At 35.5% G+C, this 14,700-nt stretch overlaps 1 protein-coding gene across 5 annotated transcripts in view; it reads left to right on the plus strand.

Moving 5' to 3' along the window:
* Positions 1–14,700, plus strand: part of HNF4G (hepatocyte nuclear factor 4 gamma) — a 125,133-nt gene that overhangs the window by 89,108 nt on the left and 21,325 nt on the right. The window contains exon 1 of one of the 5 annotated variants that reach the window (XM_004588061.3): positions 14,091–14,290. The exons of the other annotated variants lie outside the window; for them this stretch is intronic. Coding sequence (XP_004588118.2) covers positions 14,155–14,290 — 136 coding nt within the window. The 5' untranslated portion in view covers positions 14,091–14,154. Of the gene's footprint in view, positions 1–14,090; positions 14,291–14,700 lie in introns of those variants that run through there. 5 annotated transcript variants of the gene reach the window in all.

Raw genomic sequence — 14,700 nt, forward strand, 5'->3', positions numbered from 1 at the left:
ACTTATCATATTTGCTAACTCATTGTTCATAGTGAGTTTGTATAAAAATAGTTAATAGAGATAGTAAGAATTGGCTGTACATATGTGCTTGAATATACACATATATATTGGTGTATATCAATGTAATCACATACTTTTAGCATTTGTTAAAGAAGAAAATGATGATATCCCAACATTATGAATTTAAAGAAAACAAAAACTTATTTACATGTTAGAAAATTAAATGATAAATATGTTCCATTATACATCTCATAGCCAGATAGGTTTTTTGAGTATTTCTAAAAATTGTACAACTGAAAAAATTTACAAATATAATTTATAAATTGCATCTTACAAATTAAGTTGTTGTTATTGACTCTCACTTATTAAATGCATCTTTGAATAAATCTCTATTAGAACTTATTTGTGAATTGGGTGAAATTCAAAATTCAAAATTCAAAACCTGCCTCTAAGTTTTTATAAAAAAGAAAAAGCCTCTTTAGCTCCATGTTATTTGATGGAAATTTAGTAGTTCAAACATATAAATTTTCTTTCTTATTTCAATTCATTTTCCTTTGTGGAAACTGAAGCAAAAGCTGTAAACATGGCATCGATACCTTTCTCTGTCACCCTAACCAAGTAAGAAGGTTCATGCATTTTACCATTTTCTTATCTAGCTTGCTATTTTACATGTTGTTGTTCTGAGCATTTCTAACGCCAGAAAGAAGACTGGTGTATAGGTGAGACAGGAAGTAACTGGGAGGTGAGGCCAAGTCTGTGGGTGTCCTTCCCTTTCCTTGCACAACTGCAGCAACACAATTGTGTCCCAACAGCTCCAGACTGTTTTTCAATCTTGTAGCGCTTCACCAGATTCACTCTTTAGAATCCACTTTAAGAGGTATGGTTATGGCATGGGAAAATATTCATGTTGATCCATCCCATGTCAGTGTTTGCAAAAAAACCTTCATGTAACATTCAATGAAACATCTTCTCTACTTCGTTAATACAGAATAGGAATATTTGAAGCAACTTTGTCACATGGTTGTTGTCAGTATGTAATGAATAGAAGGCACTTTTGACAATCCATAGTTACTTCTATCAAATATTTTGGTTTATTTCTGTTTTTTAAAAAATGGAGTCTTGGGCCGAGCATGTTGGCCTAGCAGCTACAGTCCTTGCTCTGAGTGCGTCCAGATCCCAGATGGGTGTCAGTTCTAATCCCGGCCCCCGCTTCCCATTCTGCTTCCTGCTTGTAGCCTGGGAAAGTAATTGAGAACGGCCCCAAACCTTGGGACCTTGCACTCTCATGGGAGACCTGGAAGAAATTCCTGGCTTCTGGCTTCAGATTGGTGCAGCACCGGCCATTGTGGTCACTTGGGGAGTGACTCATCGGACGAAAGATCTTCCTCTCTGTCTCTCCTCCTCTCTGTATATCTGACTTTGCACTAAAAATAAAATAAATCTTTAAAAAAAATAGAGTCATTCAATGCAACATGGCCAGCATTGCAGAAAATGACTTTTGCCTTAAACCGTATCTAATATGTTATAATAATTTGTCTTTCAGCGATCCAACTCAGTATAGCACAGGATGGTTTCAGTATACTTTGCATATGGAAATTCATAAGGAGTTATACTATTTGTCTCTTTGGATTGGAAAGACTGTTTCTGTATATCCTCCTTTCCAATAAAAATAAATAAAATCTTGAAGTTGCATTCTACAAGTAGCAACCAAAAAATGAAGAGCCTCAACTTTTCATAGTTTTTAAAAATAGATTTATTTATTTGTTTGGTTGTTTGTTTAATTGGAAAGGCAGATATTCAGAGAGAAGGAGATACAGAAATATCCTCTTTCCATTGGTTCCCCCCCCCCCCCCCCCAGGTAGCTGCAACAGCCAGAGCTGAGCTAAACCAAAGCCAGGAGCCAGGAGCTTCTTCCAGGTCGCCCACGCAGGTACAGCATCCCAAGGCTTTGGGCCGTCCTGTCCTACACTGCTTTCCTAGGCCACAAGCAGGGAGCTGGATGGGAAGTGGAGCAGCGAGGACATGAACCAAAGACCGCTAGGGGATCCCGACGCGTGCAAGGTGCGGACTTTAGCTGCTAGGCTACTGTGCCAGGCCAGTTTCATAGATTTTCATGTTTGCCTTATCTATAGGCAAAAGAAGGATTTTCAGTAGCTTTGTATACAGATGCCTTTATATTTCTCCTTCACTTGGCTCACTGGCTAAATCCTCGCCTTGCATGCACCAGGATCCAATATGATGCTGGTTCATATCTCGGCTGCCCCACTTCCCATCCAGCTTCCTGCTTGTGAGCTGGGGAAGCAGTAGAGGACGGCCCAAAGCCTTGGGACCCTGCACCTGCACAGGACATCTGGAGAAAGCTTCTTGATCCTGGCTTCAGATCAGATCAGCTCTGGCCACTGTGGGCAACTAAGGAATGAACCAGCAGACAAACAAATCTTTCTCTTTCCTTCTCTCCATATATCTGCCTTTCCAATAAAAATAAATACATCTTTAAAACATGAAAAGAATGTAAGTCTGGAGGATGGAGATTCAGGTTTAGTACCATTTTCTGTGGTGGAGCTAGGGGTTGTCCTGTTAGTCTTTTATTGAATAAAACATCAAAACTCATTTCTCCTAATCATGATATACTCTGTTGGCCAACATTTCCCCCTTCCAGTCTGTTAGCCTTTGTTGTATTCTCTGCTTCTGAGGCATTTCTCTCTTTCTCTCTGGTTAACTCTGCTTTTCAAATAAATAAGCCTTTATAATAGTGATCATCTAATTACAACATTTATCATAAGGTCTGAGAAAATAACATATCATCAGACAAGATTTATAGAACTGTAACAATCAAAATATTCAGTTTTATTGCTTACCACATATAATTTCAATTCAGCTCTTCCTGCTTTTAAGAAGCTACTGGGGACAGCAGGCAGTAAGGTCATAAAAAGTGTGATCCAAGCAGGACAGAGTTAATGTGCCGAAGTCATTTTTCCTGCAGTTTTGGTGTAAAACTGGGGACCTGTTGTTTAAAGGCTCCAGTGCCAGAATCAGAGTTCCAACCCAGATTTGTGGTCTCAATCCACTTCTCTGAAAAAAAATATTGTGATAGCTTAAATGTGTTGTCATGGGATGATCTAGTCTAGGTCCCTGTTGCTAAGTTCACTTGCCCTATCCGTGAGTCATACGAACATCAGATTTTGGAGCAACTTAAGTAACTTCAGTGACTTCCTAGGACTGATTCCTGCATGTTTTCCAGTTTAAAAATTTAGAAGAAAGCAGGAGGCAGTGTGGTGCAATAAATTAACCCACAACCTGGGACACTTGCATTCCATGTCAAGGTGCCTGGTTTGAGTGCTTCCTAATCCCAGCCTTCCAATCCAACCTTCTGCTGATACACTGGGAGGCATCAGATGATAACCCAATTACTTAAGTTCCTACCACACTTGTGGGTGACCTGGATGGAGTTTGTGGCTCCTGGATTTCGCTGACCTAGCCTCGGCTGCTGCGCTATTGAAAGCTTTAGGAAATTGAGCCAGCAGATAAAGAATATGCTTCTCTCTCTCTCTCTCTCTCTCTCTCTCTCTCTCTCTCTGACTCTCTCTCTCTCTCTCGCTCCCTGCCCCCTTTTCCCTTTCTGATTTTCAAATGAATAAAAATATTCTTTAAAAAATTGAGAACAATGAAATAAACACTGTTTAGTCCCTACGAAGATTAAAAACCAGTGATCTGCAAAATGTACAAAACAGTTGATTGAAGCCAAACCACAAAGATACACTGATTATAAAGGTTGGAGGATTATTAACATGAGTTTATACACTTTGGAGTGTACCATGTGCCAGACATTGCTCATTATGGTTTCCAGATCCTTATTTACCTAATCTCAGCTAAAATAATTTCAGGTGGAGATTATAGAAAAATTTATCATGAATAATTGAGGCTTTTAGAAGAAGAATAAATACAGGAAGTACCACAAAAAGACACTGAAATTATTATTCTTTTGTGAAAAGTCTTATATACAGAGAGAAAGAACTATACCAAGTTCTACGGAAAACTGATGAAAAAAAGTTACTCTAATAGATGTATTTAAAATTCCCAAGTTCTAAATATCCACAAATTTTGCATCTCAGTGCAAAACTTCAGAATTGATATGATCACATTACAGGATATTGGAACTTTGTCTGCCTCTTATCCAATCTGACTTATCTGTTGGAACAGAAAGATAATATGTCTTTTCTACACAAATTTTTATTGCTATATTTTGATTTCTTAAAACTTAGATATACATGGAATCTATTTTAAAATGTGGTTGACATATGAATCCAGTTTACTTTCATCAAGGAGGTCACAAATATTAAAATAATTATATTCAAGAAATGTCACTTTCTTTCATGACAAAATAAATAAGCAATGTTACGCTAACTTTCAATACATACCAGATACATTTGGATTTCTGCTTTTTGTCCTCAAACTATTTGTTTAGTCTAATAGCAACACTATTTTATAATAGTGGCCTGCATTGTTTGTAATAAAATGATTATCCAGTACTACAATTTATCATTTTTGACCATTTGACAATGAGTATTATTCACATCATTTAAGACATTTGTAAACCGTCACTTGTAGATAAATAAAACTCAATTTAGATATGGCTTCCAAATTATAGCTGTCATTTTGAGTGAATTGTTATTTTTATATATCTATTTTTATATACAATGAAGCTAAATGCTGTATTGCTTTAATTTCTGGGTGATTATTATCTAAAGATCATTTTTTGCCAACGCTTTATAAAAATTGTTTAATTTCCTTGCATAAATAGATGCTAGAAACTAAAGATTGATATAAGTATGAATGAAGCCAAATACCCTTTTTAAAAACAATTAATTAATTAATTAATTAATTTTGAAAGGCAGAGTTACCGAAAGAGAATCTTTCATCCACTGATTCATTTCCTACGTGGCCATGGCTGGGTGAGAATGAAGATAGGGACCATGAGCTTCTTCCTGGTCTCCCACAAGGGTCCAGGAGTCCAGGGACATCTTTTGCTGCATTTCCCAGAGCATTATCAGGGAGCTGGATCAGAAGTGGAGCAACTGGGAATCCAATAGTTAACCACATGGGATGGGATGCCATCATTGCAGTAGGTGCCTTTACCTGCTATGACACCAGGCTGTCTTATCGCCTTCCCTTTTAAAAAAACGTATTTGAAAGAATTACAGAGGCTAGGGAGAAACAGAGAAATCTTTCAATCACTGGTTGACTCCTCAGATGGTTGTCCCAGCCAAGGCTGAGCCAGGCTGAAGCCAGGAGCCAGCGCCTTTAGCAGAGTTGGTTGGGAAAGAGAGCAGAATAGCAGGTACTCACACCGGCACTCATGGGTTTCAGGAGTTGCAGGTGGTTTCATCTGCATGCTAAATGCCTGTCCTATGAAATGGTACAGTCTTGTAGAATCCTTCTGTTAAAGGAAATGGCCCTACTGTTCACTGTTTAAAAGCACATTTAATGTTGGGTTTTTGATGGGTTTTACATAATGTTTATGCGGGAAATTTCTACTCCAGTGTTGTTTTGTGTGTGTGTGTGTGTGTGTGTGTGTGTGTATGCTATACTTAGTCAGGCTTCACAAATATTAGCTTGGATTTTTATCTTTAGTCTGCATTAGTGAGGTAATGAGAAGAATTTCTGCTATATTCTGTAAAGTCTTAGCATTAGTATCATGATATAAACACACAATTATATGTAAAAGACTGCCTCAAAAATCAGGTTGAATTTTATTTCTGGTTTGAATCAGTCCTGAGTTAGTCATACTATATACATGTTCATTATCTTTATCCTTCCACTGAAATACATACAAATGAACAGCAGTGCAAGACAGACATTCAAGAATTAACAAGAAATCTTACTATGCAAGTTGGTATGTTATTTCAGAATGCTATAATACTAACCATTACTTGTACAAATATTTCTCAGTCCACATTGATGCACCCTGTAGAAAAAGACAATGTGCCAGCACTCTTTATACAGCTATAAATCATTTTCATTATCATCAAGATTATTACTTTTTAAATATTAACTTATTTTTATATGAAAGGTACATTTTACAGAGAAGAAAAGAGGACTTCTATCTGCTGGTTCACTCCCCAATTGTCCAAACCACAGGAGCTGAGTCCATTCAAAGCCAGTAGCCAGGAGCTTCTTCTGGGTCTCACAGGCCAAGGCCCCAAGGAATTGAGCCATCCTCTGCTGATTTTCCACATTATAAGCAAGGAGCTGGATGGGAAATGAAGCAGCCAGAGTATGAGCCAATACACAATGGGATGCCAGCACCACTGGCTGAGCATTAGCCTGAGATACGCCACACCGCCACCTCAATAATTCTGATTAGCATAATATTTGGCTGTAAGCTGGATAAAAGTATACATTTCCTCTATTTGTATAAAAATAACCTGTGATCGGAGAAATGATAGACACATAAAATATATTCATGTGGTTAATGCAAATGGTGTACTCTGCCAAAGTGAATTATTTGCATACATCTTTTATTCTGATATTTAATGTCTGTGGGGGTGGGCTTTTACAAGTAGGTTAAGCTTCCATTTAGGAAGTCATCATATCAGAGTCCCAGCTACTCCATCCTTCTGATTTCCTATAAATGCACCGGGGAGGGAATGGATGATGAGTCTAAATACTTGGGCCTCCAAATACTCCCACCTCCCCTGATTGAATTCCCAGATTAAATTCCTTGCCTCTCTCTGGCTTAGAACTTGCTACTATGAGTAGCTGGTAGCTGGGAAATAAACCAATTGATAGAGGATCTTTCTCTCCCCCATTTCTCTATCTTTCAAATAAACCAATTTCAGTTTACTTGAATATAGCATATCACAATGTTCTAGACACTAGAGAAGAGACATAATTAGAATTAAAAGAAAATGAAAACCAAAAGATTCCTCTAAAAGTTCATGAAAATACTCATAAAAATACAGTACACAGAGTGTAAATTTGCTTATGTTTTAATTTTATTTTTCTGCAAGCTTTGAAGTGTCTTAGTATATTGTCTTTGCCTTCGTAGAACTCATATTTAAAAGCAGTGTTTCTTAGACTTATTGCCTATAAGAATTACGTCAAGAAAAATTTTAAAGGGGCCAGCATTATGGTGTGGTGGCCAAAGACATGACCTGTAACACTGGCATTTCATATCGTCACAGTTTTGAATCCTGCCTGCTCTGCTTCTAATCCTGCTCCCTACTAATGCACATGGGAAAAGCATCAGGGCATGGTTGAACTACTTGGGCTTTTACTGCCCATATGGGAGGCTAGAAGCAAGTTCCCAGCTTAAACCTGGCTCAGCTCTGGTTGTTGTGGTCTTCTGGGGAATAAACCAGCTTATAGAAAATATTCTCTCTCTTTCAAATAAATAAATCTTAAAAATAATTTCCCAGCTTACTGTCATGTGCAATACAATCTGTGGATCATTCTCTTATATAAGATAGGAATCACTTATTAAGATGATGATGATGGCTGTGTTAAACCAAAGCCACCATATTATCTGAGATGTTTAATTCGTAATAGATTCCTATATTTTCTCTTAATATTATTGAATTAATTCCTAAGTTCTTACTCCAAAATAATTAGTTTGTCAAGGTAATTCTGGAAAAAAAATTAATTTAAAGATTTGTTTGAAAGGCAGGTGACAAACAGGGAGAGAGGAAAGGGAGCTTCCAACCATTGGTGCTCTCACCAGAAACACATGAGAGCCAAGAAGGGTCCAGGCGCATGAAGCCAGGAGCTATGAACTCCATCAGGTCTCTGACAAGAACCCAAACATTTGGGACCCTAGTCTACTGTCTTCCAGTGTGTTAATAGAAAGCTGAATAGAAGACAGGGAAACTGAAATTGGATCCCAGGCACTCTAACTTAATCTTAATGTAAATGTAATAGTTACATGTCACATTTAAAAATTGTTCTTCCTATGTATCTAGAAAAGCTGTAAAAAAAGAATATTAAACAGAATTGATTATTTTGTTCTTAAATAGAAACATTATGATTCATATATTTTTATTTATGTATTTGGCATCCTCTAGCTAATGTTTATGGTCATGATAGTACATTTGTTTAAAACATTGAAGTGTAACTATACATTCAACATAGCAAAACCATTGCCGTTTTTCTTAACAGTTACACTTCTTTATGTTTGAGACAGGTACTGACCCAAACTGATAACTTACTTCCATTCATTTCATATAATGCAGCAACTTTGGTATCAGAATGCCTCCATCACCTTCAATATTCTGACAAGTTTTGCTGAGTTTGCAGTGACAACCATGATAATAAAGCCTGTAAAAAGACGCAGAAATAGTGACTGTCAAATCCTAACATGTTCTGAGCTTTTTTTCCTTACCAGTATAATCTATATACCAGTTAATAATTTAGTACTAATCAGCTGCTTATCTTCTGAAAAGGAGAGTATGTTTTGAATCACAGGGCAACTGACCTTGAAGGTAGATTTAATATGGGAAGATTTTTTTTTTATATATATATATCAGCTCTAAGCTGTAAGTCTCAGTTGTACAAACTTTTTTTTGTTCATTCTACAGAAACTGATTTAATTACAATAAATTTTAATTCTTTAGTTTCGGAGTTTGCATTTATCTGTATAGTCAATAAAACAATGATCTGATTGCTTAATGAACAAATTGTAAGTAGTTGATGATAACTCATCAAAACTATAAAGAATAGTAACACATTTTTAACGGCTTTGACTAATTCGCATGGTGCCTATGCATCTATGTCAAATAGTCATAGATTTTGCTATCAATTGACATTTGTTGGAAGTGATGAGTTATTTGCATTGATCAGAAAATAAGGGTATGGATCAGATGTTAATCCAAAATAGAGACTTTATTTGGTTTCTGGACTAAGATATTTGCACAATAAAACAATGTGGATTAGAAAATGTGCTGTAGGATAGTTATAATTTTTAAGGAGATTTATAAAATTTTGTAAAAAAAAACTAAGAAAGTTCATTTCCCATTTACACCGTTTTCCACAGATTTATGTGTCAAGAATAACAATAAAATGGACTTTTTTAAATGATGGGAATGACTAATGAGAATTTGATTCTGTGATAATAGTGTAAGTCTGCTGGATCAAAGAATAAGGTAAAAAATAGAAAATTATTTTTGCCAATTATACCTGATAGAAGCAAGTCTTATGAAGTGATTTTTGAAGACTTTGAAAATAAATTTCTATTCTCACAACCTGGTTGGTAATAATGACTTTTTGAAGATCAAAATACCTGTTTTTAATTTGGTTGGATTTGTTTCTTAAAATTAGGAAGAAGACAAGATTTTGTTTTAACAGATAATGATGGTTAAATTAGAAAAGTAGCATCAAGAAAAAATGTGGTTTTTTTAAATTGAGTTTTTGTGAGTTTTGTTTTGAGTTTTTGGAGTAATGAAAAGGTGAGTAACATTGGATTAAGAAACCAATGCTTTAGGCTAACTATTATTAGGGAACCTATAAATTATGCTGAAAAATACACTGGATTGATTTAGATTGTTAGTGTTCTTCATCTAGTTTTTAGTGATCATGCTTGTGTAACCTTCATATTTGAAAACTAGAATATGAAAAGAAAAGAAACTACAGATGTGTTTTTCAGATTCCTGTGTGGCACTTTAGACAATGAAAAAGGATCTCAAAGCAATATGTTTAGAACAGATGCTATTGGCTCTAAAATGTATTTTTATTGACAAAAATATTACAGATTATTACATGAAAATTATTTTTTTGAAAACAGCCTTGATTTTATTAGCCTGTTTTCTATTTTAAATCACGCTCTGAAGGAATGATTAAATGAAAAATAAAAGAATGATTTAACAGACTTAATAGTCTCGCAGATAAGATAGAAATGTTTCTGCTAGTATCTTGAATAGTTAATAGTGAATTGAGTTGCCTTTATTAGATACTGTTTTCATCTCATGTAGCTCTAAAGAAATTTAAATATCATATTTCACCTGCCAGTTGATAGAACCACTGCTCTGAGAGAAACATTTTTCAAGATAATTAGTTGTAACATTTAAAATTGACCTTTTGTTAACAAATGCTGTTGTCATTCTCACTGGATTATTTGATCTAAGGCTGAAGTAGTACATATGCAAAACATGAGCTCATGAAAACAACAGAAGTATTTTGCTCAGGTTAGATGATACTGCAAAATACCCCGTGCCATGAAAGCACAGGTAATACATTATCATATCTATTTGTATGTATGCACACGTTATATTTATATATTTCTTCTTTGAAAAATTGATGCTACTCATTAATTACTATTTTGTGTATTTGCAGATATATTTGATATTTTACCCAGTTAAACTTTTGGAAGTAAGTTTTAAATTGCCCATATATTTATTTTGAGTGAATTGTTTAGTAGTATATGTCCCATTCATCCAAGAATAATTCTTATTATTAACACTTAGGAATAAAATTAATGTTATTTTTATGACTATCTTTTTAATATAATGTAACCTTAATGATTTTATGTATACAAAGTACTTCATACAACTTTAGCTTTACAGTTTTCATTTGCTTATATCATAGACATTTCCTGAATTATGAAAACACAATCACTACTGTACAGAAAATACAAGGAATACTATTGTGTGATACTTACTTTGCTTAAAATGTACAACTAATAATCTACAACTGGAATTATCTGTAATTCTCTCCTTTCTCATCCTCTTTCATCTCCTCCTCTTCAATAAACAAAAATATTGTGGGATGAATGTGTTGCTTGAGATGCCTGTGTCCCATGTTAGAGTGCATGGTTCAAGACCCAGCACTGCTACAGATTCCAATTTCCTGATAATGCACAAGGGAAAAAGCTGGTGTTGGCTCAGTAGGTAGGCTCTGCTAACCATATTGGAGTCACAGGTTTTGTTTTTTCCGTTTTCTGCTGAGACAAGTTATTGCAGACATTTGAGAAATGAACTAGATGATGGATAATCTCTCTGCTTCTCTGCCTCTCAGATAAAACAAATAAAAATAAAAGTAAACATTCTTAATATAACCTGACTGGTTTTCAAAGCAGACAGTAGGGATTGGTTATGAAGAATATAAGTCAATTTATAAATGCAAGTTATTGCAAGTTAAAAATCAGGGCAAGAGAAACTTAGTGTTTCTCGATTTTGCCAGTTCCTGGGATTAACTCAGTTCCCAGTTTTCTTTGTGGGACAGACCCTTTAGTTTCCAGGGTGGCTTTATCTCATCAATGTTATATTCCTACCTGGAGTCCCTTGTACCTGTTACTTGGCATGTTTTTTTATCTTTTGTTCTTAGTATTTTATTTCATAATTTAACTATTGCACAATCTAATGGAAATGAGTGTTAAGAGTTTTATTTTCCCAACTATAAAAATCAAGGGAGGGGCAAGCATTTTGCACAGTGTTAAGATGTCAGCAAGGACTCCAGTATCCCATATCAGTAAACCTGGGTTCAAATCCAGATCTGTTTCTGATCCAGGCTTCCTTCTAGTTGTCATTCGTGGCAGTAAGTGATGATCCGAGTAGTTGTGTCCCTGCTACCGACAGGAGAAGCCCAAGGCTGACTCCTGGCTTCATCCTGGCCAGGACCTGTGGCCATTGAAGGTCTTAGGGGAAAAACAAACAAGTGGATAGGATTAGAGAATCAGAAGAGTATCTCCCTCCGCCCAATAACTAAATTTACTAAAGGAAAAATACTTCGTGGTTTTTTTTAATTTTTAAATTTAGTTTTATTTATAGTCTGATTTTTTTGCTGCACTTTTTCTTTTCTTTTTCTTTTTTCATGATATGGTTTTATAGGCACAGGGATTTCCCTTTCCACCCTCTACCCTCCAAAAGGGGGAAATACTTTGGATGTGGGTATAAGCAAATCAATTGAACTACACAAAATGTTTGTAAAACTAAAAATTGTAGAAGCTTTCTGCATTTAGTTTACTATGTAGTCAGTTTTGACTTTTTCCTCTGCTAAAAGAAATAGTGGAAATCAAAGACATTAAGTATTAAGTTTGTGGTTTGCAAGGATGAAAGGAAGAAAGGAAGGAAGGAAAGAAAGAAGGAAAGTAGAAAAAAGAAACAGTACAGAATCCTAATCAGTGGACTGTTAATTCCACTCAGAGGATTTTTGAAGCAAATAGGGAGCATCTATAGCCCTTTAAATGAAGCACACAGTTAGGTTTGGACATGTTCATGGTTCTCTTTTAATTTATTTCAGCAGGTCAGTAAATGGTAAGTCGTAGGAATTAAGAAAAGATGGTATCCGCTGTAGTTTGTACTCTTTCAGAATAACAGAGACACTATTCACTTGCCAGACTGAGGCTGACAATTCCATGTATATTTCCACCTTTGACTATCATTAGAGACTGTATAACATGTCCACTGTAGAAATACACCTGCTGTTAAGATCTGTTTTTTTTTTGGAGGGGGTGGTTACTGGAAATGTTCAAGTTCTTACTTCACACCATGACAAAAACATTATACTATTTCCCATTGTGAAAATTCAGCTCTGCTTAAACAGTTTGTGATCACTTAGAGAATTGTGTTGCGATTGATATCTTGCTCCTTCTAACTTAGAGTGAAATGTCCAGGTTTGATAGGAAGGCCAGCCAAGGCAGGAGAATGAGGGCAACAATAAAACTGACATGGTTCTTCCTAGCTGTTTCCAGATTTCCTTTGGTGTTGTGCTTTCTTAGAGGTGAGAAACCCACTGCTTTTGCTTACTGCCTTGCTGTGGGTAACATCCTGCAGAGTTACCACTCCAAGATCATTGGCTGTGCAGCCCTTCTTTCTTTATAAGTGAGAACCATCTCATGCAAATGAAAGTCACCGAACTTACATTATCCACCTCTCCAAAACTAAAATATATAGCCTTTGTTAAAGAAAACCAGTCCCTAGAATTCATTCCAAAATCTTATCCCCACAATTAACGACATACAAAATATTCTTTTGTGATCATTGCTTGATTTAATAATCAGGTTGTTAAATGCCTTTCCGATTTTTTTTTTGCATATGTACCTGCATCTAAAAGGCTAGCATTTCCAGGCGATCAATTCAGTAGTTTCTAAGCTACAGCATTTACAGGTTTATGCTGTGAAAAATTTGAAATGGTTAAGAAATACCACTTTGCTGTAAACTTGCCAAATACAGAAAATAAAATTTTGTGAATGGGGCTGTAATTCTTTCTCAGAAGAGAACATAAATGCACACATTGTTAGTAGCAAAATGTACCCTTTAAATACTGTCATTTAAACGTTACATGAACCCTAAAATGCTGCATTTTCACATATTGACATATACTTTGATGCAAAATGAAGGTTTCTGACATGAACATAAGTATCCATCCATATGTAGTAAGGATAAACTTACTTAAGTTTAATGTCTGCAATGGAAGAAGCATCAGAAGTCAAAAATAAATGAAACCTTGTTTAATGATTGTTAATGTATTGTCTAAAACATACTAGCAAATATATTGGTTTAGTCTTGAGAAAATTTACTAATACAGAAGGAACACAGACACATAAAATGATAGCTTAAAATAAAAGTTTAAGGGTTGTAAAGGGGTTATGTTCAAACTGCTTCTGGGCTCTCATAACTCTTTGTCAACTCTAAAATCCGAAGCTTAATGCCAAAGTAAAGCCAGCTTTGTTATACATGGAGGAAGACCTGAAGTTGTTCAGTGCGTATGTTGCCTGTTAGATGCTAATTTACAGTCAGCTTATTAAATTTCTGACAAAAAGGGCTCCATATTTCAGAAGAAGTGGTATTGGGCCCCTGAACTAGTTAACCCCACATTCTAACTACAGTTTAAAGCCTGAGAGACTCTCCTTTCTATTTTTAATCCTTCTCTTAATGATATCATTTATTGTCTACTGGAAATCAATTTAGGAAATCATGTTAGTCAACTAAGCACTACAGATAAGGTGATTCCATGAAGCATTCCAAGATTATCACAAGGAATTGCTTTCGTGTGCCATAAAAGAAGAAGAAATAAGCAGAATATGATTTGCTGAAGGAGGTTACAGTTTTACAGCCCCTCCCACTGCAGCACTTAAGTCACTCAGTTACAGTTAACTTGGAATTATCACTCACAGACTGAAAGCCAAACAGCCATCCCATACTCTGGGCTTGTGGTGCCACTTGTATGTGTGTTTCTAAATCAATGATGAGGGTATCGGAACCAATGCTGGACATGGACATGGCAAATTACAGTGAAGTTTTGGACCCAACTTATACAACTTTGGAGTTTGAAACTATGCAGATTCTATATAATTCAAATGGTGAGTTATCATTTATTTCTAAGTGGAAAGAAAAGTTAAGTGTAATGGGAGATGTAAAGTTAAGCTATCTGAGGTGGTGGCTTTGTGTTTCATTGCTAGAGCATGAAGGCTTGTGTTTTAAAGCTACAGCTTTTATACTTTGTCACAAAATTCAAATTAATAATATTGTGAGTCTCTTATATTAGAAATAGAAACAGCCTGGCTTTATGTAATACAGTGCCTTCAGAATTCTGTCATGAGCCAGTAGGAAGGTAAAAGCAGTAACTTCAACAGATATTTTATTTGCTGTAAATAATAATAATAATAAGTTCTATTGGAAGATTGGCTTTGAAAATATATTCTTTGTTCAATATTTAAAATGAGTTATGAAAGCAAGATTCTGTAGAACAATGGGCAAGTTTACTAATTGT

Source organism: Ochotona princeps, chromosome 9 (genome assembly GCF_030435755.1).
Source record: "Ochotona princeps isolate mOchPri1 chromosome 9, mOchPri1.hap1, whole genome shotgun sequence".
Classification (NCBI taxonomy): Eukaryota; Metazoa; Chordata; class Mammalia; order Lagomorpha; family Ochotonidae; genus Ochotona; species Ochotona princeps.